The sequence below is a fragment of the Rhipicephalus microplus genome, chromosome 4 (assembly GCF_043290135.1).
Source record: "Rhipicephalus microplus isolate Deutch F79 chromosome 4, USDA_Rmic, whole genome shotgun sequence".
Classification (NCBI taxonomy): domain Eukaryota; kingdom Metazoa; phylum Arthropoda; class Arachnida; order Ixodida; family Ixodidae; genus Rhipicephalus; species Rhipicephalus microplus.
Window position 1 is genome coordinate 25,982,873 of NC_134703.1, and position 27,515 is coordinate 26,010,387.

General features: G+C 47.2%; 1 protein-coding gene across 3 annotated transcripts in view; it reads left to right on the forward strand.

The window, feature by feature from the left end:
* The window catches only part of LOC119171570 (uncharacterized), an 85,757-nt gene that overhangs the window by 44,361 nt on the left and 13,881 nt on the right, over positions 1–27,515 (forward strand). Inside the window, exons 3-5 of one of the 3 annotated variants that reach the window (XM_075892376.1) lie at positions 9,878–10,078; positions 12,632–12,702; positions 24,422–24,517. In XM_075892376.1, coding sequence (XP_075748491.1) covers positions 9,878–10,078; positions 12,632–12,702; positions 24,422–24,517 — 368 coding nt within the window. The remainder of the gene's footprint in view (positions 1–9,877; positions 10,079–12,631; positions 12,703–24,421; positions 24,518–27,515) is intronic. The other 2 variants (XM_075892374.1, XM_075892375.1) reach the window with 2 other exon arrangements.

Here is a 27,515-nt window from a genome sequence, read left to right on the forward strand (position 1 = left end):
ACCAACAGTGTGGTTATGGGAAACAGGAGTGCCATGAACGCGTTTAGCAGAGACGACACAGTAAATAAAATTTTACATAAACGCAACAATGCCGCAGATTTTTTACTTACAAACTCTGTGACAAGCATAGACCGTTGAAAAATGTGGCACTCACTCAGACCGCCCTTTTTTTTTTATTGATACAAAGACTTGCCTTTAAGGCATAATATATATTCTTAATGTGTGCTGTTAGGCCGGTGTTGTGTATTAAGTGAAGTATATAGTGTCTTGTGGAATCTGTTTTCATGTATCCCGCCGTTGTAACTGTTTGTGTCGCTGTAGCCAAGGCCGGCTTGAAGGAGGTGACGGGGGTGTTCTGGCTGCAACCCTTTACATGTCCATAAAAGATGGTATGCATCTGCTTGCATCGCTGGAGCGGGTCAATACGGACACGTATCAGCAACTCGTAAATGTGACCAGTTCCATGATAGTACAACGGCCGGTGTAAGGGCCACCCCTGCCCGAAGCCTCCTAGGCACAACTTCCTCCGCCCTAGTCCGGTAAGGGGGGAGACAGCAGACACATGGTGGAATGAGAGCTCGTGTATCCTGCCGGAGAACATTTTTAAGGGTATGGAGTACGTTTAGGGGCTGAGGTGGAAGGGGAATGGCTGGAAGGTCTATGTCTGGAGGGCAGTGCTCCCGCTGGTCAGCAGCGATGTTGTGTGGGTTTTAGGCATGGCCTTGAATCCAATGTATTTTTGCGCGAGTAGCTGTATTATGGTTTAGCTTAGGAATCGCCCCGCAGATCTCCATCGCCTTGTGTACTTTCTTGAGCTCCTTCATAGCTCACTCAGGAAACAAATTTGAGTGAGCAGGGCTGACTCGTACCAGAGTCCTTCAATGCTTGAAGGACTCTGCTCGTACTCAGTGGCACCGAGGAGGCCTTCCTAAAGCGTGCACTCACTTGGACTAAAGTTTCCAAAATATTACTCGCCCGAACTCACTCAGACTCATACTTCCCCTTAGCGAGTCTATGTGAATTAATTTATCGGCGAGCCTGCCGAGGAATGCTAACAAGACAAGAAACGAGGAAAGAACGGGTAAATGTGTCTGCATGCCTTGTCTTGCGGCGTAGTTTGTTGAAACACGGATCTGTACAAACTATAGTCCAGCTATAAAGGCTAGTAGTTATAGTTCTCGCTAACAAAGAGACGGGGACATATTCCACGAGTTGTTGGAAGTTACCTATAGACGCCCGCGGACAGCTATATCTCTTCAAAATCGGGGCTTCGGTAATCACCGACCGAAGATGGGTGCGTAATTTGGACGGGGGTTATCAGTATCCGTTATGTAATATCTCTCACTGCAGGAAATCGCTTTTCATCAGTACGTGCGTACAGGTATCAGCTCAAAGTACTACAGGTGACCTTTAAAATAACGTCTCGCATTCAACAGTGTCTCGCAAATAAATGTGTCGTGCCCTGCACTTTTGTGCATGTAAAGTGTTTGTGGTTGTGAAATTCTCGCATCATTTCTTTTAAATATTTATAATTCCTAAAGTAACCAATATTTTTCTGACAAATGAAATAGAATTACTTGAACGCCGGTTTCGGAAGGATCTCTTATTACGTTACAGTTAATTATACGTATAGTTACATCCACATCCGGAAATTCGCAATGAGGTGGTAAGTTGGTACGCTAAGCAGGTTTGTAAGACAACTCTTAAGTTTCATGGTTGACTTATCGTTATCTCATAGTTATAGTTGTAACATGCTTTCGCACATACCATAAAAGTGGTCCTGAAAAGGGTCTATAACACATTCAAGAAAAGTTTCACCACAGGGCACAGTTAAAGGAAAAACAAAAGGGAATGACGAAATGGCATAACATATTTTCTGTCAGTTTTAATTCTGATTGAAATTATGCAGATAAGTTCAACAACCACGCCCCGCCTCGGTGATCTAGTGGCTAAGGTACTCGGCTGCTGACCCGCAGGTCGCGGGATCAAATCCCGGCTGCGGCGGCTGCATTTCCGATGGAGGCGGGAATGTTGTAGGCCCGTGTGCTCAGATTTGGGTGCACGTTAAAGAACCCCAGGTGGTCGAAATTTCCGGAGCCCTCCACTACGGCGTCTCTCATAATCATATGGTGGTTTTGGGACGTCAAACCCCACAAATCAATCAATCAATCAATCAATCAATCAATCAATCAATCAACCACGATAACATGGAAAAGCTCTAAGCGCCCGCAGAAAACAATATAGAGGCGCTATAGTTTTAAACGTAAACATATGAAAAAGTCTAGACGCCTCTAAGGCCTCAGCGTCTGACGATATTCAGTCCGCCACAGCGCTCTCACAACCTTTGACCTCGTTGATGTAACACGTAGCAGCATTATCGTGGGATCGTGTTGCGGTGCCATACAGGCGCAGTGACGAAAACACTACGATCAAAAAGAGAAAGGTAAGGGGGCAGTCTTGAATGCGAGCAGTGTAAAGACACGGACCTTGCCACCTTTTTCGGTGGGGGAGGGCAACTCGTAATCAGCGCCAACAGTAATTGCCCTCGTCGCCAACATCGCCGATGCACCGCTGCCGGACTTGGTGGATGCGAGAGCCTTCCTCCCGGTCGCGACCTGGGTGCGGCGCATCCCGGAGACGCTGGACGACGGAGATCCAACCTTCGACCCGGATTCACCTCGTCGCCGTTGCGTGTCCGGCTGCCCCGTATACGGTAGCGGCAATGCGGACCTTCCCGCGGTGGCGACGTTTATTGATATCGCCCCACCACTATTACGCCCCGCCGACCGCGCGGTCAACCCGGCTCCATCCGTGTTCGCGCGTGAGGCCGCACCCATGCAAACGGCCGGATCGACGCGCTTCAATTTGAGCAGCTTGTCAGTCGGGGCGGAGAAACTGCAGTTCCGCCTGCCCCGTTACCATCGTTGCGGGCGGGACATCGTCTCGTTGCCTGTTCCTGGCTGCTCTTGAGAATCCGCGACCGAGTCCGATGATGGAGAGCGATTGTGTGTACGGGACAGGTTGAATCGCGTCAGTATTTGTTCATCGCGGAAGCCCTAATTAGGAACAGCGATACTTCACTTTTATGGAGGGCAGCAAGTGGCTCGGGCTTTCCTGCTGTTCGAGATAGTAATTACGAACGCACAGAACGTATTCGTTCACTTAAGCGGTTGATAAGAACCCAGTGGCGCTCAAACAATCGTTAGTACACTTGTTAACCATGAGTAACCAGAACTACCACATCGGCCAAAACGTGCACATGGTCTGAAAAAGAGCATGTTTTCGCATTTATGATAGTGAAGCGAATTATCTATTCATTTTAGCATAACGTGCATGAATTTCAATTTTTGTGGCTCACCTGCAGCTGGCCACGCTGTGTATGGGAAAACGGTGATAGATATTGTGTAGTTAAAGTGCAACATGCTATCTACCGCAGCTAATTGATGTGTGGGACTCATACGTGTTGATGACAGAAGCATTGCAGAAGTGTTATAAGGCCTGCAAGCTTCTTAATTATACCTAATGGCACGTTCCTGTTGATGGTACTCTCTGCGCAAAACTCGTAGACACTGAACGTCCTTCCTTGCAGATGTACTGCAACCAGTTTTGTAGCGCATTTCACCTTTGTATACGATATGTACGCATTTGTATGCGACTAAGGCATGCCTGTATGACAAAGGCGTGCATGCCTTAGTTGTGCAACGTAAACTGCGAGTGTAAATCTCCAAATCAGAGTGCTCATATATTTTGCAAAGATTACGCGAAATTGACAGTTGGTTATGTTCAGTCCACAACGAATATTTTTGTCCATCGATGTTTGTTTCAAATCAGAAATGAAACCTCGAAATTTTTCGTTTTGCTGACTGATATATTCGCTTAAGCTACGCATGGAGAAGTATGCTTATATTGTATTAGAAAGTAGCACTATACACATCCAATCATAGTTGTTGTGATTCTGTGTTCCAGTTTCTATAAACCGGTTCACCCACCGACGCTCGATTACTTATAACAGATATATCTGGCGCGTTGAAACGCTGCAGCCATTATTCATTTTCACCGACAAACTCTTCTCCATGATATATTTAAGTGAAGGCAAACAAAGCAACTGGCAATACGTGACGGTTCATCGTATATGCACATTATGGCAGGCAAGACGGCCATTCAGCCGTGGCATGTTGCACGGCTGCCATGTTTCGGGAGAACTGCCGGCGTTTCGGGAGAAACGGTAGGCCGCACCCGAAGCGTGTTCGGCGCATTCCATAAAGCAGGCTACGGTCGACTGTCAAAAGCGCCGCCTCGATCGCGGCACGCGCCTCGTTTGGCACAGTCGTGACCGGTCCTCACAACGTTCCATCGCGGCTTCCTATAAGCACGGCGTGCAGTTTGAATTTCTCTTTGAGCCACTGCCCAGTAACCGGAACCTATAGTGCAGAACTGTTCAGTCATCTCGAAGCCAGAATGCGAGGAGGAGCGGTAAAAGAAAAAAAACATTCATTCATATAAAGGGAAGGGAGCGGGGCGCAGGTCTCCGCCGTACTCTTGGCCCAATCCAGGATCTGGTCCTGGACTTCGGGCACCGAGCTGCTCATGACAGCTTCCCAATGTTACTTACTACCTCTATTAAGATAGTTAGGTGGTGAATTCTGAGTGCACCACCGCATAATATTGTCACGTGCTTGTCAAAAAGAAAGACAATGACAGTTGTGCATGTGCCATGGAGTACAATGAAATGGATGAAAAAGAACTCTCTGGCGCGTTCCATTAAAAGAACCGACCTGCTTCTGGTGTCTCAATCTCTGCGGCAAGACCTCTGTTTTGACGCCGTGACACTGGTGGAAGTGCTGGAGCCTACAACCTGATGCAGGACAGTCTTGCTCGGACCCGTTCACCTAGTCCAGAGACTCAGCCCCTCGTCACGACTCCAGTGCACCGATTCAGTCAGCGCCTATACTAGGCCTAAGTAGATTCGGATTGGCTCTTTGACGGAAGTATGCTTTACTAACAGCTCATGAAGCCGTCCACATGCAAAAGGCATTTCATAATAATTCTCCCCTCGGGAGGTGGGGTGCTGTAGTTTGTACATCACATAGTCGCGGGCACTGCGTATGGCTGCCGCCCACAGGATGCTCAATATGCAGCCGTATCATTTTCAACATGGCTTTCTACCTAAACTTTTGACTGACAGCTTCAGCTGCTGCACCACTTGGCTGGGTTCCTTATACGTATTCAAACTATAACAACACAAAGCTCACAGTGGACGCTCAGAAGATCTAATTTCATAAAATCCTTATATAACTGCAGTTTGATGTGATTTTCTGATAACTTATTCCCCTAATATGCTACTTCATGGAGTATGCATAAGTGGTCTTGAACATGCATGAAGTTCTTAAACTTGTTGCATCACCTTATTTCAAATATGAATGTGGGACAGCTTACGTGAAAAATGCCTGAAGTTAGATTTATACACTCGCTCAGAGTGCTTTAGTTTGTATTGAACCTAATTTTGTAATAATCCATGGGACGGATGATCTTGTAGAAAGCTGAAATAAATCATAGACGTGTTCTTATTCCATGTACCATTCTTACACCAGTTTTTTTTATTTAGCGGGTTGTCAATTAACAAACTTACTCGTTTCAAGACACATTATCTGTTCACTTCGTCTCTTTTTGTGCAATTGTCATTTCTTTCATAGCGTGCGTTCCGATAAAGTTACCACAGTGACACCAGATACTACCAAAAACTTCTAATTGGATTGAACTGCTGGAACCGCCAAGTTTGATTTTGCTTCTAAGCTGCAGCAGTCATAATTTAGCGAAATACAAAAGAGGAAAAAATATGTCGATCAAGTTCAAAAATGCCTCATAACAATCAGCCCCTCGAAGAACGTCTCATACATTCTCATTTTCTTGCCATGGAAGCCGGCGGAATTCAGAGAGAGGAGCCTTAACCTTAAGTAACCTCACGAAGTGGCTACCGAGCCCAGCGGCAACCACTGTGTTCGCAGGTCCGAACCTCCTGTCTTTTTTTCGACTTACTCTCGCAGAGCTCAGCTTAGTAAAACGAAGCTTAAAAGACAGTGTCCGCCTATATACTTACATACACACGCTCTATACCGCACAAGTTTTTCTACGTCCTTACTTTCTTCATAGTCATCATTTGTTGGTAGGCAACTGTAACGCCCCGTCGGGTGGGAGGAGAAAGCGTACCCCTCCTGTCCAAGGAGGCACAAAGTATGAAGAACCAGATCATAGGTCACGCGTCGGGTGACCCTTAATTACCCTGGCTAACAAAAGCAGGCGCTCCACGGGTGGAGAGAGGGGGGGAGAGAAGGAGCCACCCGCCACTATAGCAATGGTTCCTACTATGGCTATATGCCACTCGGCTAACCGCCATATTGGTCACGACTGCCCCCTGGCGTCGAGGGTGCGGCTCGTGCGTCTGCGCTACCATATCCATCCGGTCGGACCTTGTCTCACCTGCGTGCGCAACCGCGTCCGCGTTTTATCGCTTACCAGAAAGCGATTCCCGGCCCTCGCGCGCTTTTCTTCTAATTTTTTTTGTTTGCTTTACACTAGTGTTTCTAATGCTCATGCTCTCATGCCGAGCCCTTCACTCTCGTTGTCGACGAAGCGAAGTCTTGAGGAACATAGAAGTGCGGCAGTTTGGGCTAGTTGGTATGACCTGACGATAGTTATAGCGCGAGAACGGAACGACGACAAATGGTCCTTCTTGTCTCTTTTTCGTCGTTCTGTTCTCGCGCTATAACTATCGTCTTGAGGAGCGAGTCTGAGTCCACGTGTTAGCTTTTTTCCTCTGGAAGAATCATAGCCGTTCCTTTTGATTTGCTCTCTTTGTCCAAGTACCCCATTTTAAAGACTACATGCTCAAGTGCCCTTTCTCTCAGAGAGTCCTGGAATTCTTCCTCCCCTCTAAGCGCTGCTTTTTGTGCGTCCTCTTTACCACTTCTGCTGCTTGAGAATACGTTTTTTTTTTAATTTCTCCCTCTCTTCGCAACATTTCTTTTTAACATCTTTCGTTCCCCTCACCCCTTTCCCCAGCACAGGGTAGCCAGCCGGTCTAAGAACTGGCTAACCTCCCTGTCTTTCCGCTTAAACTTTCTTCCTTGAGAATACGTGCTATTTGTTTAGCGGTGATAACAGACAGGACGCTCGATCCCTCATTAAGATTGCGTATCGGTTCGCTCCTGCACAACTTCACCCACGCGCCAAAAGCGCGGAAAAGAAAAGAGAGAAGGATAGAGCTGGCAGCACCCGAGAAAGCAACGCCGAGAGAGACGTTTAAGCGGTGAGCAGGCGGTAGATGGGCGATACGCGGATGCGGCCGTCGCAGCGAGGAATGCTCGCTGGAATGCGCTCCTCCTCCTCCTCCCAACCCTGACCAGCGCGAACAGGTCAGACGGTGATGTTCTGAAATGGTTGTGGAATGCCGGAGCAGGCAGCGCTCTCACTCGTATAGTAGCGCCGAACGGAGGCTGGAATGCGCCTCCGCGAACCTGGCGGTCGGTTTCGCCGCAAGAGTAAGTTCGGTGGCTAAGCTGTGTACTCTTGATCGTGGCTACTTTCGCCGTACCCTCTGATCCACGCCGCCGGTTCAGCGCCGTACCACCCCATTCCTCTCTCCTCTAGCTTATCATCGCGAAGGAAGCTGCGTCAACCTGAGTGAGCTTCGCGCGTAACCACCGTTCGCGATAGAAATGCGTAGGCGAACCTACCACCGTGCACCTGCCGCATGCTTCCAGTGGCTTTTCTTTCACCTCCAGGATGCTGCGATGCTCCTTCCATAAACGTTGTTTTGTGCTCGAGATGCCGGAGGCCCTCTCGCGCCGATGGGAGTACGCTAATGACCGCCGCGTCGGTGGGGGATGGGAAACACGGTCGCAGCCACTCAGTCACGCCGTCACACCTGAGCGGCCACTGAATCACGGCCATCCGCGCTTGACTCACGCGTACGCTCGGCAACCGGCCACAATGGGGCTCTACGCCGACGAATGCGCGTGGGCGGACCGACGAAGTAGATTGGCGTCGCGCTCATCATAGAGTCCGTTCTGCACTATAGGGACCTTTCCTCTTTTGCCCTGAACAAACACGACGGTATGACGTCACTTTTGCCTCTGCTTTCGAGTGAGAACGGCTTCACTCACACAGAGTACGGTGTCTCCTTTGATCTGTTCCATCCAAATGTGTGGTAACATTGTCGCCCGAGTAACGAAATGAGCTGGCGGAGGACACGTATGCCCTTAGTAGAGACATGTTAACGAGAAATGTGCTGGCCACGAAAATGGCCGCTGCTGCTGCTGCTTATTTATTATTATTATTTATTTAAAAATACTGCCAATCCCTTGTCGGGATTTTCGCAGAAAGGACATCGGGAAAACACACAATAAAAGCACACAATAAAAACATCCGTAAGTTATACATCGTTTAGGATACGCGTTACATTGATGCTACCAAGTTCTCACAATTTCTAACAATCAAATTCACACAAATTTCTAACCAAATTCTAACAATAAAGTTCTAACAGTAATTGTACTATATCCAAATGATTACAGTGTGGAAGAGTCAAAATAACACAGTCTAAAACAATGGATTTTGCAAAGATGACCACAATAGCGCAATATTAGGGTTCCAAACGCAAATGTTCTTCAACAAGACGTGAAAAAATATTTAAAGAATTGCTGCTAGTAATCATAGCTGCTAAGCTGTTCCATTCCCTTATTGATGCTGGGAAGAATGAGTGTTTGAAACATTCCGTACGGAATGCGTATTCTTGTAGCATTTCGGGGTGCTTCTTACGGGTGGGTCGTTATTGTTGAAGTGTAATGTACCTGGAGGCATCGATGTTGGGTTCCTTATGAACAGAAAACGGACACGCCAACGTTCGGTCTGAAAGACCCGAACACACACGCTGCCAGATAAACCGAATCACAGCTTTCTTCGAAAGCTCCACATTTGTTCATTTCTGACGAGACGAGGATGACAAGAATTATGTAGAGGTTTATGTCGAATGACAGCACATGTTGATATTTTCGTACACGACTTACAAGAAGATGGTTCATCTTTGTAAACATTCATTTTTCTTCTCTACTACTTTTTCTTCTCTACATTGTTCTTCTCTAATTCTACTTTACTTCGTGTACGTGTCTGCTGTTGTATGTGTACATGCGAAATAAAAAAAAATTCAGCGAAAAATTGCCCCCCCCCCCCTTATAGTTATAGGCCAATATAGTCTAGCCATGCACAGTGTAGTATAGCAAGAGGACGGTAAAGGTAACAGGCAGAATGAGGAAAGAAAACGCTTGGTGAAAGGGCTAAGCATAGCCGCTATCTGTAGCGCCACTCAGACAAAACCACATAGCATAGCTACGTATTGTTTAGCCAAGGGGGGGGGGGGTGGAAGGACGGGCGGGGAAATGAAAAAGAGGGGATGATAAACCACAGCATATCCGTGCACAGTACAGTATCGCAACAGAATGGGAAAAGAAACTGAGGTTGAGAAAGAGCAATGTCAGCCCGAGGAGGAAGTAAAGGAGGAGAGAAATGGGCGCAATTGCCTTACAAATGAAGGTTTCCTTTTTCGTTATTGACGCTGGACAGGCTGCCCGCCGAGAACACCAGGGCCTGTTTGCCCGTGAATATAAATAAGCGCCACCGAAGGGCTAGCCAACCAGTGCTACGCTCTTCCTACAGCTTTTGCACGTGTAATTTAACAACATGTACTTTGGGACAAATTTATAACGCGATAAAAGAGACACAATTTCAAGAAATGAAAACACACGACGCAACGCTCCTGTATCGGTGCAGATAGGGTTATTTCTTGCTCAGTGTTTTCACCTTCGATGGCATTTCTGCAACGCAGATCCCAGCCAATGGAACGGCAGCGACATCCGCGTATGGCTGTCCTGGGTGACCGGCAAGTTCGGGCTTCCGGCGCTGGACGCCGCCAAGTTCCCGGACAACGGCGAAGCCCTGTGCGCACTGACGACGGAGCAATTCCTCGAAAGGACCGACGCTCGCTCGGCCAAAATACTCAACGACTTCTTGGCTTTAAGAAAGAAGGGTGAGTGACGCAGCTGTCATATGTATAGCCTTGTGTTTGCTACAAAATGTGCGATGTCGACTTTTGTGCAAGAGAAGAGGAGTAGCCGGCGCAACGCATTGGCACCAACCTCTCCTTATATACATTTAAATAATAATAAAAAAATAGTTGTCTAGGTTGCAAAGGGAAGTTGTTTGTTTATTTTCTTTACTGTGCTGAGCAGCATGGTGCCATAGCTGCTGTGGTACCACTGGTTGTCCGTTTGACGTTATATGGGAGAGTGCGCCAGCTGAAAGGGTGCATAAACCACCTTCAACACATTTTACCATTGCAAAAAAAAAAAAAAACGCACAGATCGAGTTCAGAGTGCTCTGATCAACAGATCCAAATGTGGCAGCGCTAAGCTATGGGGGGGGGGGGGGGGCAGAAAACATAATGCCGTGGATGCTTCTCTTCTCCGGACGATTCGCTACCCCCAGCGTGCACGGTGACGTCATCAAGAAAGTCTGGTTACCACAGCGGCAGGAAAAACAAAGCATGTTTCTTTCTGCAGGTATACCCACTACATATCTATGTACAAGGCCACGGCCGCTGGATAAAAAAAAAAACATCTTTTTTTTTTCAATCCAGCGACCATGGTAAGGCAATACGTGCACTTAGATATTTCCGCGCTTCGTTAATGCAGCCACTGATGACGATTATAGTGATGAATTGTTGCATAGGCATTTGTAATCGGAGGGAACGTTATACATGTAACGCAACTCACATGGTGTGTCACGGGGTCCGATTCTTACGCTCCCGCCACGCAAATACGTCTGTTGACGAGACTCGTCAGTTGACATGATGGCTGTATGGGGCCCTTTTTCGAAGTTTCACGCACTTGCATGGGCTCTGTGATGAAATGCTTGACTCGCACAGAATTTTTGAGTTTAATTTCTGCTCAAACTAATATTTTATTCCAGTCACGTAAGTTCTCGCGCCACCACGCCACGTATTTCAAAGTCAGCGCCAGGCGAGGAACACGAGGCTGGTGCTTTAATAACTTTCAAATGAAGTGTGTCACTTAGTGGCAGCATTCCACAAGTTAGTACTGTTCGCACTCAAGACAAACGAAGCTCTCTGATCTGCGGAAGTTACTCATTTGGTAAACACCTGTTCTTCTTTCTTCCGCTACGCGAGCTAGCGGCATGTCGGCAGTAGCGACGTCCACTAATAGCTCTTACAGTTTGCAAGTGTGATGCGCACGGCTATTGGTTATTCGCTTCACCGGCTTTACGGTAGCATATATACATATCGAGCTACCAGGCTTATCCTGATGAATAGGACGGATCAATGCGCGTAAAATCTTCCCTAGAATGTACGATGTAAATTGACGGTGATGGACGCAGAAACAGCCTAGGATACGTGTCTCAACGGAGCAGACGTACTCTTGTAACACCACGATAGCGAGAAAAAAACGCACACTCTTTCTTTCCTTCTTTCTTTCTTTTTTTTCTTTCTTTAGTAACTAGGGCACGGGTTCAATTCCTGCGGTGGCAGCCGCACTCCAGTGGGGTAAGGGGGGAGGGTTGGGTCCACTTTACTTTATGAAAATTGAAAAAAAAATTTGGGGAGGTTTTATCACTCACTAACTTATATTTATGAGCATTTTAAGGAATCCTAGGTGGCAAAATTAATCTGTGGTTCCCACTAAGGCGCGCCCAATATTCACATCCTATTTCTGGCACATAAGACATCATAAATTAATAATATTTAGTAGTATTTTATTTTAAAATCTTTATTGATATTGTATTATGATAATTTAAAATACGTGTTCGACTTGTTTCAAGAAAATATTCGTTTACTTACGTATGCTTTCATCAGCTTAGATTAGACTGGGCAAGAAAAGGTAGAAGTACTCCCCCACAATACACGATACCGGGCAATGCGCCACAAAATGCTCTACGAAGATCAGTTCATGCTCGAAACAACCTCGTGCTCTATCTACGTTTTCTCGTAATTGTCAACGTAGGCTTAGGATAACCAAGCGTGTCAAGATTCGATTTTGCACATAAACCACGAGTGTTTTTTTTTTCGTGTCGCCTGTGGCCCTAAAGTTGTGTCTTTTTAATAATGGTTCAAATTGACGTGAATTTTCGGTTATAATAAATGTGAGGTTATTCCAAAACCTTATCCATACCCATACGCCTTACTCTGTATATTGGATGCTGATTTATTTGAAAGCTTCTGCGTTTATTGAAAAAGAAATGATCGACTAGAATTTTTTTTTTAATATGCGGCTACTGCGAATGATGTTGCGTGTCCTCGTAGATGGTGCAAACGCGACGCCGTCCACTCCGGTGCAACGCTGCGCGCGCGCCTAAGGCCGCTCGGAAAAAGGAGGCACGTCTTCTCCGCGCGGCGCGCTTGTATGGCGGGGGACCACGGCTTGGCCTGCCGTCGTGTCTCGCTCATGCCGCATGCACACACGCAGGCCGCGGCTGGCTGAGCGCGTCGGCGTCTGCTCTGAGGGAACACTCGTAGCACGCCTCTGGTCAACGCGTTGGAAATTTACAAGCCAATCGGCCGTTTCAGATGCCGGCCTCATCAAAGGGCCCGCGCTGGACGGCCCATTCAGCCACGACAGCGGCGACCGCCCGAAGAAGGTGAGTCGTGCCCCGCGCCGCGAGCTTTATTTCTGGGAAGGTGGACGGAGGGCGTAGAAAAAAAAAGAAAAATACGCAGAGAAAGGAAACAGACGCGGCGTGCAACGTGTGTCGGTCGCCGTCGTTGGACGGTCAGCTCGCGTCCAACCGTGGCCGGAACACTCGAGCCGCACAAGCAGGGCGACAACGGCGGCGCACACGTTTGCCCTCTCGCGGTCGGAGCGCTGTGACTGCGCCCTCCGAGGCATCGCAGCGGCCTCTGCTGTCTTCGATCTACGAGGTGAGAGTCCCATAACGATGCACGAAGACGAGCAATCAGTGGCACACGCGAAGATAACTTGCCACAGTTGCTGAAGGTGCGAGATGCGACCGATCTGCATGGTCGGGGGCAGGTTCATCCTCCTATATCGGTTCGCAGCTACACAGGGCTGGTTCTTGCCACGAATTCATGTCTATTCGGGCAAAAAGCTTTGTGTCTCACGTATGCACATAGAAACACCAACAAAAAGAGAGAGAGAGATAAAGATGCAAGGAAAGGCAGAGAGGTTAACCAGACGCACATCCGGTTTGCTACCCTGCACTGGGGAAGGGGTAAAGGGGAAAAAAGAGGTTGCAGAGAAATGAGAAGGTACACACAATCACGAGCACACTCGGGGAGCACACACAGTCTACAGGCGGTCGCTCAGGTTTGTTGACTTTAGGTAAAGTAGCAGTGCTTTAGTTGCTTTCTGCGCAACTGAGGCAGATGCCCAAGGTCCTAGTATCTTCTGCACACAAAATGGTCCGGGGTCAAGTTGATTCAAAACCATCCGGAGCTGGCATCGCTGTGTGTCGTAGCAAGCGCAGCTGCACAGGACGTGTTCGATGGTCTCTTCAGCTCCGCAGTAGTCGCATGTAGGAGTGTCTGCCATATCAATGCGAAAGGAGTACACCTTTGTAAATGCAACACCCTACCAAAGGCGGCATAACAGTGTCGCATCGGAGCGGGAAAGTTGTGATGGTAGCTTTAGCTTGAGCGAAGGATCCAGTTCATAAAATTGACACCTTTGGAAGCTGGTAGACGACCAGAACGTGCTTGTGAGATCTCGAGCCAGCAGGTAAAGTTGTCTTGCTGCATCATTCCTTGATAGAGGAATCGGGACTACACGGGTTCCTTCATGGGCTGAGGGGGCTGCATCATCGGCTAATTGATTTCCGGTAATACCGATATGTCCAGGCAGCCATTGATATATAATATCATCAAAAAAATCATTGCTGATAACCATGCACATGTGATAGCCACAAGCGCATGTCGATGGCCTGGTACTTTGCTGACGTCAATGCCACGCTGAAGTAGAAAGGAGCAGAAGGAACCGCTCAAGTGCTGGCTCGTGATAGAGTTCGAGTGATTATTTACAAACAAGACGAATCGGTCTGTTTAAAAAAATAATAAGTGACTTCTTACACGGTTATGTGGATTCCACAGCTCCCCATATACACGCACAACAGATCGCTTATGCCATTGTTGAGCTGGAGTAGCAAATTGTTCTTTCGCCCTCGCTTTAGCTGGTGTGCCAAATTCCCCCATTATATATATTGGCAAATAGAGGCATATAGAACAGGCAGGACTGACAGATATCCACGACATATCCGCGACTTAGTATCTATCCATGATTACCATATGATTCGGCATTTTCGAGCTAAGAAAGCGACGTGCATAATAAGACATGAGGAGGAGAAGGAACAGGAGGGAAAGGAAAGGCTGGGACGTTAATTAGTCTGGAGCGATCGGTATGCTACCCTACACTGGGGATAGGGATGAGGGAGTTTAAAAGATGAAAAAAGGGGGAGAGAGCAGAGCTTGCGCACGCGTTGGGCTCTTAAATGCTGATGACTTCAAACGTGTTGACGTGAACTAACTGACGAAAGTTCGAAAAGACGCAATTTTAGTCCTCTGGCGCTGCACTGAATGATGGATGCTTCCTTGGCTTCTTAGAAATTATGGCGATAGTTCGCCATATTTCTACTAGAGCGATTCAAGCACTGAGCCTAAGGCGTCCAGTACTTTGAGAGTGCTTCGAGCAGACGTTGTCCCCATGTCCACCAAGATCTCCCGGACGGCATCCGTGAGAGAACGAAGCATAGTTATGACATTGCCATCTTTCTTATGTGTGTCATCAGCGGTTGTTAAAGACCCCTGAGTGGTAATCTTGTAAAAGTATATTCGATAGTCTTTCTTTGATTTCAATCCAGAATTCACAAATTCGCGCATAAGCGTACACGTCCCGCACAGTAACGAACTGTTATCGCCGTTACGAAGCTAAAAAAAAACCAACAAAGTACCACCAAAAAGCTTTCCGCCTTCAATGAATCATCTTTACGTTGATCTTCTGGTGTTTGTGAGAGAAAGTCATAAATACTTTGTTAAGGCAACGGGATAAACGTGCTGCAATCACATCACGCCAAGGGGCTTCAGTTAACTCTTCTCAGTGTACAGTGTCTCCTCTCTCTCTCTTTCTTTTTATGTCCTACAATGATGTCTACTTTTACCTGACGAAACAGAAGGACGTTCTGGGACATGAGCACGTGTTGCTGGGTTAGTTGGTCCGATTTTATTTTTAGAACTTAAACTGCGTTGGGGTAGAAACACGCAGGAGTAGAAGACAGTGTTCAACTCTGGTGTCTCCCCAGATGGTCGAAATTTCCGGAGCCCTCCACTACGGCGTCTCTCATCATCATATGGAGGTTTCGGGACATTAAACCGCACATATCGATCAATTACTCTGGTGTCTCGTCGCCATTGCAGTTTGTGTTCTAAAAAAAAAAGAAAGTTACGTAGCAGGGTTTGAAACAAATCAACCATGCACCTATTTGACGAGCAAGCGTGCTTGCAATACAACAGTGACAAAAGTCACTGTGCAAGCGAGACAACGCACTTCGTTAATTCTTGTCTTTCGATTTTCTTCCTTCTATTTCTTTCCTCGCCTCACGTTGCGTTGAGTCCGGACGCGGCTAAGCGGTCGTCACCGCGGCCTTCCCTTCCTTCTTTTTCCTTAGCTGGCGACTCAGGAGGGCGCAGACTCGAGTGCTGGAGCCCCGAGTTTGCCGCAAGCGCGAAACGATCTCGGCGGGCCCCCGATGGACGCCGGCTCGTCTAAAAGGGGTGTCGTTGGCGATAAGCCTTCCTGCGCGAAAAAGGCGTCTCGGGACTGCACAGCCGAGAGCGCGAGCGGGCGCAGCACATTCGCGTGGGGTGGGAGGGGAGGTCGGGTCTCTTCTTTGTCTTGGGCAAGCGAAACCCGGAATGGCCGGAGGAGGGGCCGCTGCACGATAGATGGCTGTGGCTGCTGATAGGGGCCCGGGTCCGATGGCCGAGCAAAACGGGGCCCGAATTGCAGGAAGGAAGCTGCGGCCGCCGGGGTACTTTGCTCGCCCGGGACCCCGGCACCACCGGCCACTCTGCTGTTCTCTTTTGGACCTGACATTTTGACTCGTCTGGTTTCTGTTTTTTCTGTGTGTTGATTCAAGTCTGTGAGTGCTATCTTACCACCCGCCGCCCTCTTTTTTGCTATTTTTCTTCTTTTTTTTCTTATATCCGCACACTCGTCCTATATATCTGGTTTTCACGCAATATGCAGCTTTTTGTACGGGTATATAGGCGAATTTATGCGTGAACGCTTTTTTACGTTTCTCTACAGCTAACCGATGGTGGCTGTTCCTTACTTCGCAGACCTGAAGTCTTGGTACTTGCTCGCTTCTCGAGCCCGCTGAGCCTCACTATCGACGTTTTGCGAATACCTTCTTCTAGCTTTCAAGGGTTCTGGTGCAATCATGCTGAGATCGTATACATTTTCATTACTTTCCTAATTGCCCCCGTTAAAATAGTTTTTGAAGCCCTTTTTATGTTTCGAATGCTCGTAAGTGATTGATTCTTTGTCGTGGCAGAGGGATAAAATATTCAGTGTTATTGTGAGGACATTACGTACACATTTAATAATAACGTGGTCGCATACAAACACCAAGGCCGTTTTACACACAGATAAATGTACACTTAACGAAACTTCAAGCTCGCGAATTTTTTGAAATCTTCATTGGCATGTGCGTGTGTGCTCAAGATTCAGTTTTTAATCAGCGAAAGTCACTCTTTTTATTGTGTTGCCCTCATCGACCCTCCGTATTATTAAAGCAATAGTGGTTGTAAGCGTTAATAACGCAAATGCTTATTTAGAAAAAAAAATCGATGGTAATATAGTTCGTGGCAACCAAAGATGGCTTGCCCGACTTTGCGAAGTGTGATGCGGTACTCCCCTGGATTACAAGACAACGGTATTTCCCTGCGGTCCAGGAACGTGCCGGGGTTCTCGAGCGTCGGAAAATCCCGCGCCAGTAAATCCCCTCACTGACACGCCGCGGTTAACCCATTACCATCGCGGTCACGCTCTCACAGTGTTTAAAAACTCGTCCACACTTTCCGAAGGCTGCGCCTGCGTTTCCCAACACGAAAGCCTAATGCTGGCGTAATAAGCCACCCACTTTGGCTACAGCTCTCCCCGTATAGTATCCCCTCTTGTCCACATGATCGAATAGAATCCTCTGATAACAATAACACTCCGCGGCCACCATACGCCCCGCTTTATTAAATGAAAAAGAGCAACACCCCTCTAATCCATCGCCCTCTATTCAGGGCTCTATGAACTGTCGCTGTAGTCGCTATCTCGTACCCTCCCCAACTTTTACTCTTTCCCTCCCTCCTCGGAGGGCGTGCGGCTGGCATCTCCACCCCGAGCCATTCTTCGCTCGGCTGCTTTATCTTTTGTCTCGGTAATCGCCGCATTCGTTATTGTGCACGTGTCTCCTTGATCGCATGCGTTTGCCGTCGTTAGGGCGCGTTGCCGCCGCAGTATGGCGCGGCGACAATGCACGTGCCTTCCCGTGCGTGCGTACACGCGCCTTTATGCAAATAAGCGCGCAGGGAATCGCGCCACGCTTGCGCAGGATCTTAAATGGGGACGTGACGGCGGTGTTTCGCCACACGGACGACGTACTCCATCCTTACATGCCCTTCCTCTCACTCTCTCAAAAAAAAAAAAAAGAAACCACCCTCTCCTCTGATCCGTTTATATTGAAAACTGCCCGCCCGGTGGGCCTGAATAATAAGCCGACCGATGGGGAGAGGGCGCCTAGATGGCGATAGCGTTGAACAATGCTCCCGTTCATTCTTTATTTTCTTCACCTTACCGCACTCCGGCCTCGGTTAGCTAGCTCCCCGTTACTTCCAAAAGCAGGAGACGGGGAGGAGGAGGAGGATCGACCTTCTTCTCTCAGGTTCTCGATCCGCGGCACTGCACGTCCCGTGCCGTAATGGAAAGAGAGCGGCCGTGGAGTCGCGCGTAGTTCATTAAACGCCGCGATCCCTTCCATCCGTGGCCGGGATTCGAGACTGCTGCACTAACTCTCTGCGCGATAGCATCGCTCTTTTCTTTCCTCCCTACTCCTCCCCGCTTTCCTTTACCGCTTTCCTTTACCGCTTCCCTTGTGTTTCCCACAACCCCGACCCTTCCCATTTCTTCATCCCGCACTTCCTCGCGGTTCTCGGTACATAGTAGGTACTCGGCTAGGCATAGCTGCGCTGCATTCTGCACGACTGCCTTGCTCGACTTCTTCTCTTGTTCTACATTTCAGTTCGTGTGAGTGCGCGTGTCCCGTCTTCGGGGAGGGCGAACACCCGCGGCTATTTATTGGCTCCCGGTCCCTTCTTTGTATGCGGCGGAGCTGGGTTGTGAAACTCGCCGAGACAGGGCACGGAACCGGCGCGGGCTTCGTTCACGACCGCGGGGGCCAGGTCATGTGTCTCGCTAGACTATACGGCTGTAGCTGGAGGCTAGCCCGTCGCCGAGCCTTGCTTAATCAGAGAGAACGTATAGTGCGTATACTATACTCCGGTTGGCGCAACCTTAACTTCGCTCCTTCTGGGACGGGGCAAAAGGAGGTCGACTGAGATAAATGTCATCCTAATGCTTCGCCGTATCTTCGAAAGACACAGGTCGACATAATCAAGAAATGATTTGACAATTGGCATGATGTATATTTAGTTTGTGCCTGCCTTGGAGTGCAAATATGGCCTTTATGTTTTGACCTAATGCTGACGTGGGAATCCGTAGTAACATTCTGTGAAATTATTGTTTCTTGTACATATTTGCGAATGTGAAGATAATAAATATTCAATAAAACGATATAGAAGCTCCTAGACGTAAGCGTTTGCGAGACACATGGTTGTACTATTCAAGAGCACCTCGGCTGAATCAGATATAAATTCGGGCACGTATATTTTAAATAGATGAACCTATCTACGCACGCATGCTATAATTAAAGAGACGCGAGGAACAAGGATAGAAGAACTAAATCCCGCACCCATGAGGCTAATCGTTCACACAATAAATACTCTCTATACGTGTTCTGTCAATGCCTCCCAGAGAAGTCTCTTCTAGCAGGCATTGGTTATTTAGAAGGCATTGGTTCTGGACACCATGCATACCATGTGTACCGTACATATTTTGTGCTACGTTTCATCCCAGTGTGTATACAAAACGTCACTGTGGCGTAACGTTACTTCTAAATTTTCTGTCACAGATAAATTAGACGAATAACACGACTATACCGGACAAATAACACTAACACCGCATTAGTGGCAGCTTCTACAAACCTGCCTTTAAACCCGGACATGTATGGCTTTTCTTTGTGGTTTGGTCACGGTTGAAGAAAAAAAAATAACGTTGTGCTTCATTCTTAAAGCCGAATGGCGACATTACAAAGATTGCAATAGCACGTTCTGCACGTAATGAGTACACCATGAACACGCTGGCCATGGTTTATTACCGTGTATATCATACTGTATTAACTGCATTCGACTACGGACGGTGTTTGTATTTATTTTACAGCGAAATCTGTTACGAGATCACAACTCGGGCCACGCACAGTTGTCCGCCGCTGGTGTCCGTAACCACATCGCGCGAAATTAGAAAAAAAAAACCTAGCATTTCTTTCTTTGTTTATTTTCTTTATTTATTTTATTTTACCCTCAGGGCTTTACAGCATTGTAGAGGGGAGGGGCAAAAAGCAAAACATACACGTAATAAGTCAGCCAACGCACAAAAACTGCGAAAAATTCAATAATAAGAAAACGAGCAAAAGCGGGACGGGCAAAAGCGAAACGGGCAAAAAGCAAAACGTACACGTAATAAGCCAGGCAACGCAAAAAAGATGCAAAAGATTCATTTAAAGACAGAGTGGGGCTCGAAATCCGGGTCTGCTGGGTGCCAGCCCACTATTCTACCACTGAGCTACGCTGTTTTTTTTTCTTTATTTCCGGTTAAAATTCACACACGGGGGGCTAAATTAAATATATTATGATACACAACGAACAATACAAAAAATTTAAAAACAACTAAGGCCGTCAAGCATTACTACAACGCATCACGTCCTAGAATTTCTTCATGGTGAGTAGGGCTTTTATCCTTTCTACCGATAAAGGTACATATTAGTCTGTTCTTTATACCTCGAGAAATCTTGAGATACTTTCTTTAAAATACTCTCTTGCTGGTCTCCCGTCAGAGTCACAGTGAGATCCAGCCATTCTAGAGCGCCATATACTGTACAAGGCAGTCATCATGATGAAATCGAGAGGTAATCCATGCTCATTCTCTATTGCCAAATATCTTATCCTATTAGTGTCTAACGGGAACTCTTTTGTAATTGTCCTTTGTAATGCGTCCCAAAAGTATATACTCCTTCCCAACAGTGCAGGAGAACATGGTAAATAGTTTCCGGTTTCTCACAGATTAGACAGTGAGATCCCCAAGGCATATAAAAACCACGCTCCTCTAGGTTCTTACAGGAAGTGTTCCGGTGTGTAATTTAAAAAATAACGTTTTTGCACTTGGAGCTGCCACCATTTTTTTAAAACTCGTTAAGGAAAGTTTTGACCCTTGCGTGCTGTATACAGCGCTCTGTAAAGTAGGATGAAGGAGCATAGTGTCACGTAAATCTTTCTACAGTTTTTTTTTCTTTCCAACAAACCACAGGTAGTCAGTTGAAAAACGAACACACAAAAACCGCACACTGGCCACAACTTCCTTCATGTATCCTTGCACAGCCCCAGCGGTAACATGAGTGCTCACAACAAACTCAGGCAACATTCTACTTATTCTTGTTTGACACACTGTTAGTAGGAAAGGATCTCTCGTCTCGCGCAAAAAAAAAAAAGACCTATTTACCAACTGTTTGCTTGTTCTTGTACCCCTATTAACTGTGGTGCATACCCAATTCAGCCATAGTTCCTCTTCGCCATCAGCCACTGCATGAACAATTTGCACGAAATTTCCTGCAAGTGTTTAGCGGATACCACGCTTCTCAGAAGAATGAAGAAAAATATCATAGCGAAAGCCAGCCTACTACCCAAAAGTGTATTATCAATGCCCGAGTGGGTATCAAGCAAGTGTGCTTGCAGTAGTTTTCCAATGAGTGTTTTGAAGAGGCTCTGAAAGGCCGTTCTTCTAGCTTTCGCCCTCACTGTGCTGCGCCTTCCGCGCAGCCCTGGCGTTTTTTGTTTGTTTGTTTTTACAACTTTTAGGAACTTGCCACACTACCATAACCAAACAGGTGTAAGAAAGAGTGCATCCTCAGTGATGGTCCTGTTATTCTAAAAAGCAAATTTCACTTTGCATTACCACGACCACTCGAAGAAAACACCGTATGAGCGACCATGGCAAGATAAACGTAAGGTATAGAGTGTTCCAGAAATGTTCATTCTGGAGCAAATCTATGCCTTGAGGCCTTGCTGTGTTGCAGCAAGCACGTAGTACTGTTTAATCTGACGAACGGTTTATGCTGAACGCAGCAAATACGACTGTGCCAAGTATTTACAGCCGAGTCAATTCGATACGAACATAATGCGCCATGCTTCACCATATTTAAGTATAGGCTCTGTCATTGCAGCTGACTTGTATGGGATTCAAAAGAAATCGCTGCTTTTTTAAAGAGAACTTTAGACATTGGACTAGAGGGTATATATATATATACGACAGGGTTGAGGGACTTGTGTAACGTGGCCAAACTTTATAAGAGTTGAATGTTGGGCTAGTTGGTATTCTGACATTAAATTCATCATAAACAGCTTAGCGAAGCAAGACAACACAGAGGAAGATGAGGTATTCCGCCTAACGTGACATGTTCGAAACACGCTGAAAAGAAAGGAAAAGCATTGGGCGGAATGCCGATGCTTTTCCCGCGGCACTACTGGCAAAATGCGGTGTTTCATATCGCCGCCTGCTCAGATCATTTTAAACAGATAATTCACAAAAGAAACAGTGTCATCATCATCATCATATAAGATCGGAACGAACGCCTTTGTATTTGTGTCCTATATAGCTTGCGCTCGCGTTCACTCCTGCTTATAACACCGTTTTTGCCACCTTGTAGCATTTTTGAAATTGGTCTTGTTCAAAGTACACAAGTATCGCCCCCCCCCCCCCTTGCCTTTGTGCCACGTAGTTTAGCGCTGTTCCAATTTACCGCGTTTACCACTCGCTCCAACAACCGCAGAGCGCAACTGTACGTGAAACTGACGCGGCGGCAACCAGCGCAGAGCGTCTTTGAGAACGCCTCGTTTATCGCGGACTGCGACGAGATACATTGCACCGTTTTGGCGCCTCCCGACACGCAGTGCGTGCGGCAGCGCTGTCCTTCGGTCCCCTCCGATCCGCATCACTTTATTCCCGTAGCCCGACGTTCCTTTTCGGTTTGTTATATGTCGCGCTATACGCTCGCGGAGGGCGTAACTCGGATCACAGCTTCCGGCCCTCGAGAGCCGACGCGATCGGAACGCTGCTTCTCCATTGGATGTCGCCATGGCAACCGCGTGGTCGACTCCCCCGTCCTCCATCTAACGCGAGCGGCGTTGTAATCCACCGCAGCGCCCCACACTCCCGCTTTTTCCCATTCCCTCATTTTCTCCCTTGAACGTGGTATTGATTGGCCCGATCTCTGCGTTTGTTCGCTACAGCTTGCAGACATCATCATCATAACTCGAGAACAGAAGTTGGTTCGCAGAGGCAAGGGGGGGACGTACGTCTCGCTTACAACGATCATACACGAGGAGCGGAGGGCAAGCGGGACGCGAAAAGCGAGCGCACTTTTCCCTAAAAGGAAAGATCAACTCCCGACGTCCGCGCTCCACTCTTTGCACACTCCCTCTCCTCCTTTTTTTTTATTTTTCTTCCTCCTGACTTCTGTCAAGGAACGCCGAGTGTCGTCGAAAAGGAGGGTATAATGCCGAGATTGAAGAGAGGGGGGAGGAGAGGAAGGCGCACGATTCGGGGACAGCTTCTCCCGCCTCTGTATCTCCTTTCCCATCCGGACGACAAAATATTTCCAACAGATGACAATCGGTCGTTCGCAAAGCTGTGAGCAAAGGCAGCCGAATCGAGTCGGTTCTGTGAGATCCGTTTTGTTGCTCCTCTCTTCGACGATTCGTCCCGTTTCGTTCTCTCCTTACTTTAGCGCGCATATTCTAGTGTTTGTCTCTTTCCTCTCTCCCGAATCGGGCATCGCTTCTCCCTCGGCATCAACTGCCTTGCTCTCGGGTATCACGGCAAGCCGGCCTCTCCTTCCTCTCCGCTCGTCGGACGCCCACACTGGCGGCCGCAGGAGACGGGGCCGCCAAACCGTCAGGAAGGAAGGCCTTGCGGCGAAGCGGACCCAACCAGGGTTAACGTTCCACTTCCTCCGGCGCTTTGTCGAAGCCAACGTAGCTCGCTGCCGTGACTTTCCTGTGCCTGACCGACCGCGATGCTCTACGCCGCCGCCGCGCCCGGTAAGGCGCTCTTTCCTGCAGAGCTCTTCCTGTGCACGTTACTCGCATGGATAGCCAATTGAAGTGATAGGAAATGGCGAGAACGTTCGTATTATCCGGTGTGTCCGGTGTGAGCGATTTATCTTACAGCCCTGAGCGTGGCGAATTGAGTTTCATACCTGTTGATCGCGAGGCAGCGAAATTGAATCGGAGCTGCAATAAGATGCGGCGGCAAGATTATTCGATACGTGGTTGACAACCCGATTTTGGCCTCTTAATAGTATCTTTCACGAGTGGTGTAAGATGCGGTGTGAAAATATTGTTTGGAGTGTGTTCATTGTGTAAACTAAACAGAGATGGCATGCTATGTATCGTACTGAGCATGTTTACTGTTGAATCATGTTCACCTGAACCGCTGATATTACTCGCCGCATATCACAAACTCTTTGTTACCACTTGTAAAAAAATTAGTATAGAAATTTAAGAAGCTACGCTAATACGCTAATGGCATAACTACAAATGTTAATCAAGTCGCTGCTGCCATTGTATAACAACCCTCGATTTAAAGTTCAGCTTACTCAGAGCGCTGCTTTGGCTTGTACGGGTTATCATAACGAGCGTTCGTAAATAGTTTCCATTGTTGAGCTATGTTCACTTAAATTATCTAATCCCTCTTCCCGCTCATTGTTAAGCTGATGTATTAGGCGTTACACGAGTACATTTGTTGTCTTAGATGATGCGACAAATTCGCCCTTGTGATATTCCCCATTTCCGACTGACTTGATCGCGCGCTATTTTTCGCGAAGGAAGGCGAGTCTAATGCAGGAGTATTAAAGTAAACGGTTTCAATTAACTTGATTGCAACTGCGATCGGCCATGTTATGTGTTCAGACCAGACGTCGTACTCGGAGGCCCTCCGCAAGTCTGGCTGGTCGGCGAGCTCTCCTGCCAATGGAAGCTACGAGCACCATACGTCGGTCTCGTCCTGTGAGTCGACTGCAGCTCATGCGATGTCATGCACGTGTGTGTCAAGCTTTACAGCTGATTTATCCAAGAAGTGTATAAAACCTTACGTGTGCATTCACAGCGGACGGTTTGTTTGCCTTGATTCTGGACTTCTCGTAGTCGACGTGCAACACCAAGCGTTGATGTCTTGTGTGAACGTACTGACGAACAAACTTAGTAGATTTCGCGCATTATTAGACATGCACCTATAGAACGAGGGAAGCAGGCACAGTGTTGTCAGATTAGTCTATATACGTGTAACACTCCAAGGGTGTGCTTAAACGCGAAACAAGTGAAAATAAGTAATAGGACCTGCCTTTTGCTTTCGCTGGCAAGTTTCCCATCAGCTTTATTTACTCAGACGCTCAACTTACGCTCGCATTAAGCTCATCAGATGGTTGCGCAACACTTTAGCAAAGTTAGCATTGAATAAATAAATACAGATTCATAAAGCTTTAGCATGAGGTTTTAGCCATCAGTTCGTAATCCTGTCTAGTTTCGTTCGCAAAACCTCATTGGCTACGACGAGTTCATCTGTAGCTGCAATTCATACAATCTGAAGCCTCACTGTTTCTGTTTGATGTCCTTCGCTAAACGTAATTTATTTTTCAAAGCAATTTATTTATATACTTCAATTGAAACGTTGTCAACCAGATGTCATTCACATGCGGTTCCATAAACTCCGGCGAAACGGCAAAGTTACCCTGTACTGCGCTACTAGAAAACCAAAATTACGACTGACTTCCCATGTTTCGTCACACAATTGCAAACACACGACACACCAAAGCGCTAATGTTAATTAAGGCCACGTTAACACTTGAAATGCATTTAACGCTTGTGGAAACATCACCACTTTGTAAACTGATCCCTCGTGCTTTCCGTCACATATATATGAAAAAAGAAAAAGAAAAAAAACTAACTCTGCAATCTCGCATGATGTTGAAGGCAAAGTCCACCATAAAAATTAAAAAGAATTGTTCGTTTTCAATTTTGTAATAATATCTCGCGTTTTATTTGCCTAATTCACGATATGATTATACAAATGGCCGTAGTACATAAGTTCAGAAATTTTGACTATCTCGCCAGTGTAGGGTATACCAGTCGCTCTAGATTGGTTAACATCCCTGCCTTTCCTTCACCTCCTGTTCTGTCCTGTTCGACTATCTGGCGTTGTGTACAGACATCATACAGTAAACGAGTTCCTAGCATTTAGCCTGCATGGAAATTAGAGTGCTGTGGTCGAGATCCAGCCTGCGACCGTCGGGTCAGTATAGCCTATATATAGCGCTGTCACCACTGTAACACAGAAGGAACCTCTTTTATTTTCTCTTTCACGTTTCCAGACGTTGTCTGGTGACGTCGCCTCGTGGCTACCTCTGCGTACAGGCACATAAATTCAATCATTAGGAAGAAAAAAGAAAAAAATGCACGAGAGGAAAGACATGAAAAGATTCTTACCACGCGTACACAGTTTCTGTCTTTCTTTTTCTTTCTTTCTCTCCTTATTTCTTTCTCCGCACAGTTTTCTTCATAAAGCATCCATACCAGCTTGCCCAACTGTCAGTCCTTCTTAAGGTCCAATCATCTGCGCGAAAACTATCGCGCCGTGGTATAACGTTCGTAAAGATGACCCCAAAAAGCCCATGGAGCGAACCAGACCAACGTGTTCAATGTTGAGATGGAGACGAGATTTGTGGCGCCTGCGGGAGTGGCGTCTGTCTCCAACCAGCGGCGAGACGTGTACGGCAGTAGGCGGGCATAAATGAAGTGGACGGGCGAATACCGGCGATCGTTATGCGCAGGGTGCAGTTACCTTTTGCTTGAAAAAAAGAAAAAGAAAAACGCTTTATTTGAAGCTCGGGCCAATGTAGGTTTGGAAAAGAGAGCACCGTCGTAATAAATTACCCGTGGCGGCGCAGAGTAAGTCGCGACGGCGCCGTCTCATCACTGACGCCGCTGGGATAATTGTGGGTCTCCTTTCTCATAGTTTGCCAGGCGTATGTATGTACGTGTTCAAGCTGCGATGATCCCCGTGGCGCCATATTTGAGGTACCGGATTTCTTTTTTTTACTTTTCGCTTTCGTGTTTCTCTTTCGACGTCATAGATCTCATCATGTTGCCCGTTCGCTACAGCCTCCGTCTTATAGCGTGATTGATAGCTATAGATGCGGCACGTCCTTTAGGTGGATTGACCCTTGTTGTACATCTTTGAGCACTTTGACCTTACCTAGTGCTGGCTGCATAGAAGGGGCCACTTACGCATGCAACATTCGTGAACACAGTGCGATTGTAATTTCGCTTGCGAACAAAATTATTTTGTAATTCTTTGGAGAACTGCAATCTAAAGGTGAAAAAGAGGGAATGCCGCAGATCGGCCGCTTTTTTTAAATAACCTTATTTTTAAGCAAACATCTATATTTCACAGTCCAGAGTGCCTATACGTTCCCCGAAAAGGTGGCTGTTGTCGCTTGTCTGTATTAGCGCACAGCAGTTTACCCAGAGTTCCAAACTAAGAGCGAAAAGGTATTGACAGCGGGGACGGTCAGGTTTGACCTGACAACCTGCCCGTCCCCGAGTGGGCCTGGCCAGGTGACGTTGAGTTAACTCACGCCTATTGTGGACCTAATGAAGTTGTTTAACTCACTCACTTTGGGGACAAAGACGGAAGTTATACCAGACTGCCACTGATAGTCCGCCAAATACGGCATATACTGGTGGTGGTCAAAGCATTGGAGTGAGGTTTAGCCATAGTCGTTTTTGATATAGCCATGCAAAGACACTGTAATTTTTATACGTGGTGTTTTACGTACCAAAACCACGATAAACATTCATGGGAGGCGCCGTAGTAGAGGGCTGCGGAAATTTCGACTACCTGTTGTTTTTTTTTTTAACGTCCACTACTACTACAACAACGGATCAACAATATTTACCATTTGTACAGCCCAGCAGTAGAGGCCTGCTGGGAATTGCTTCCTTGACC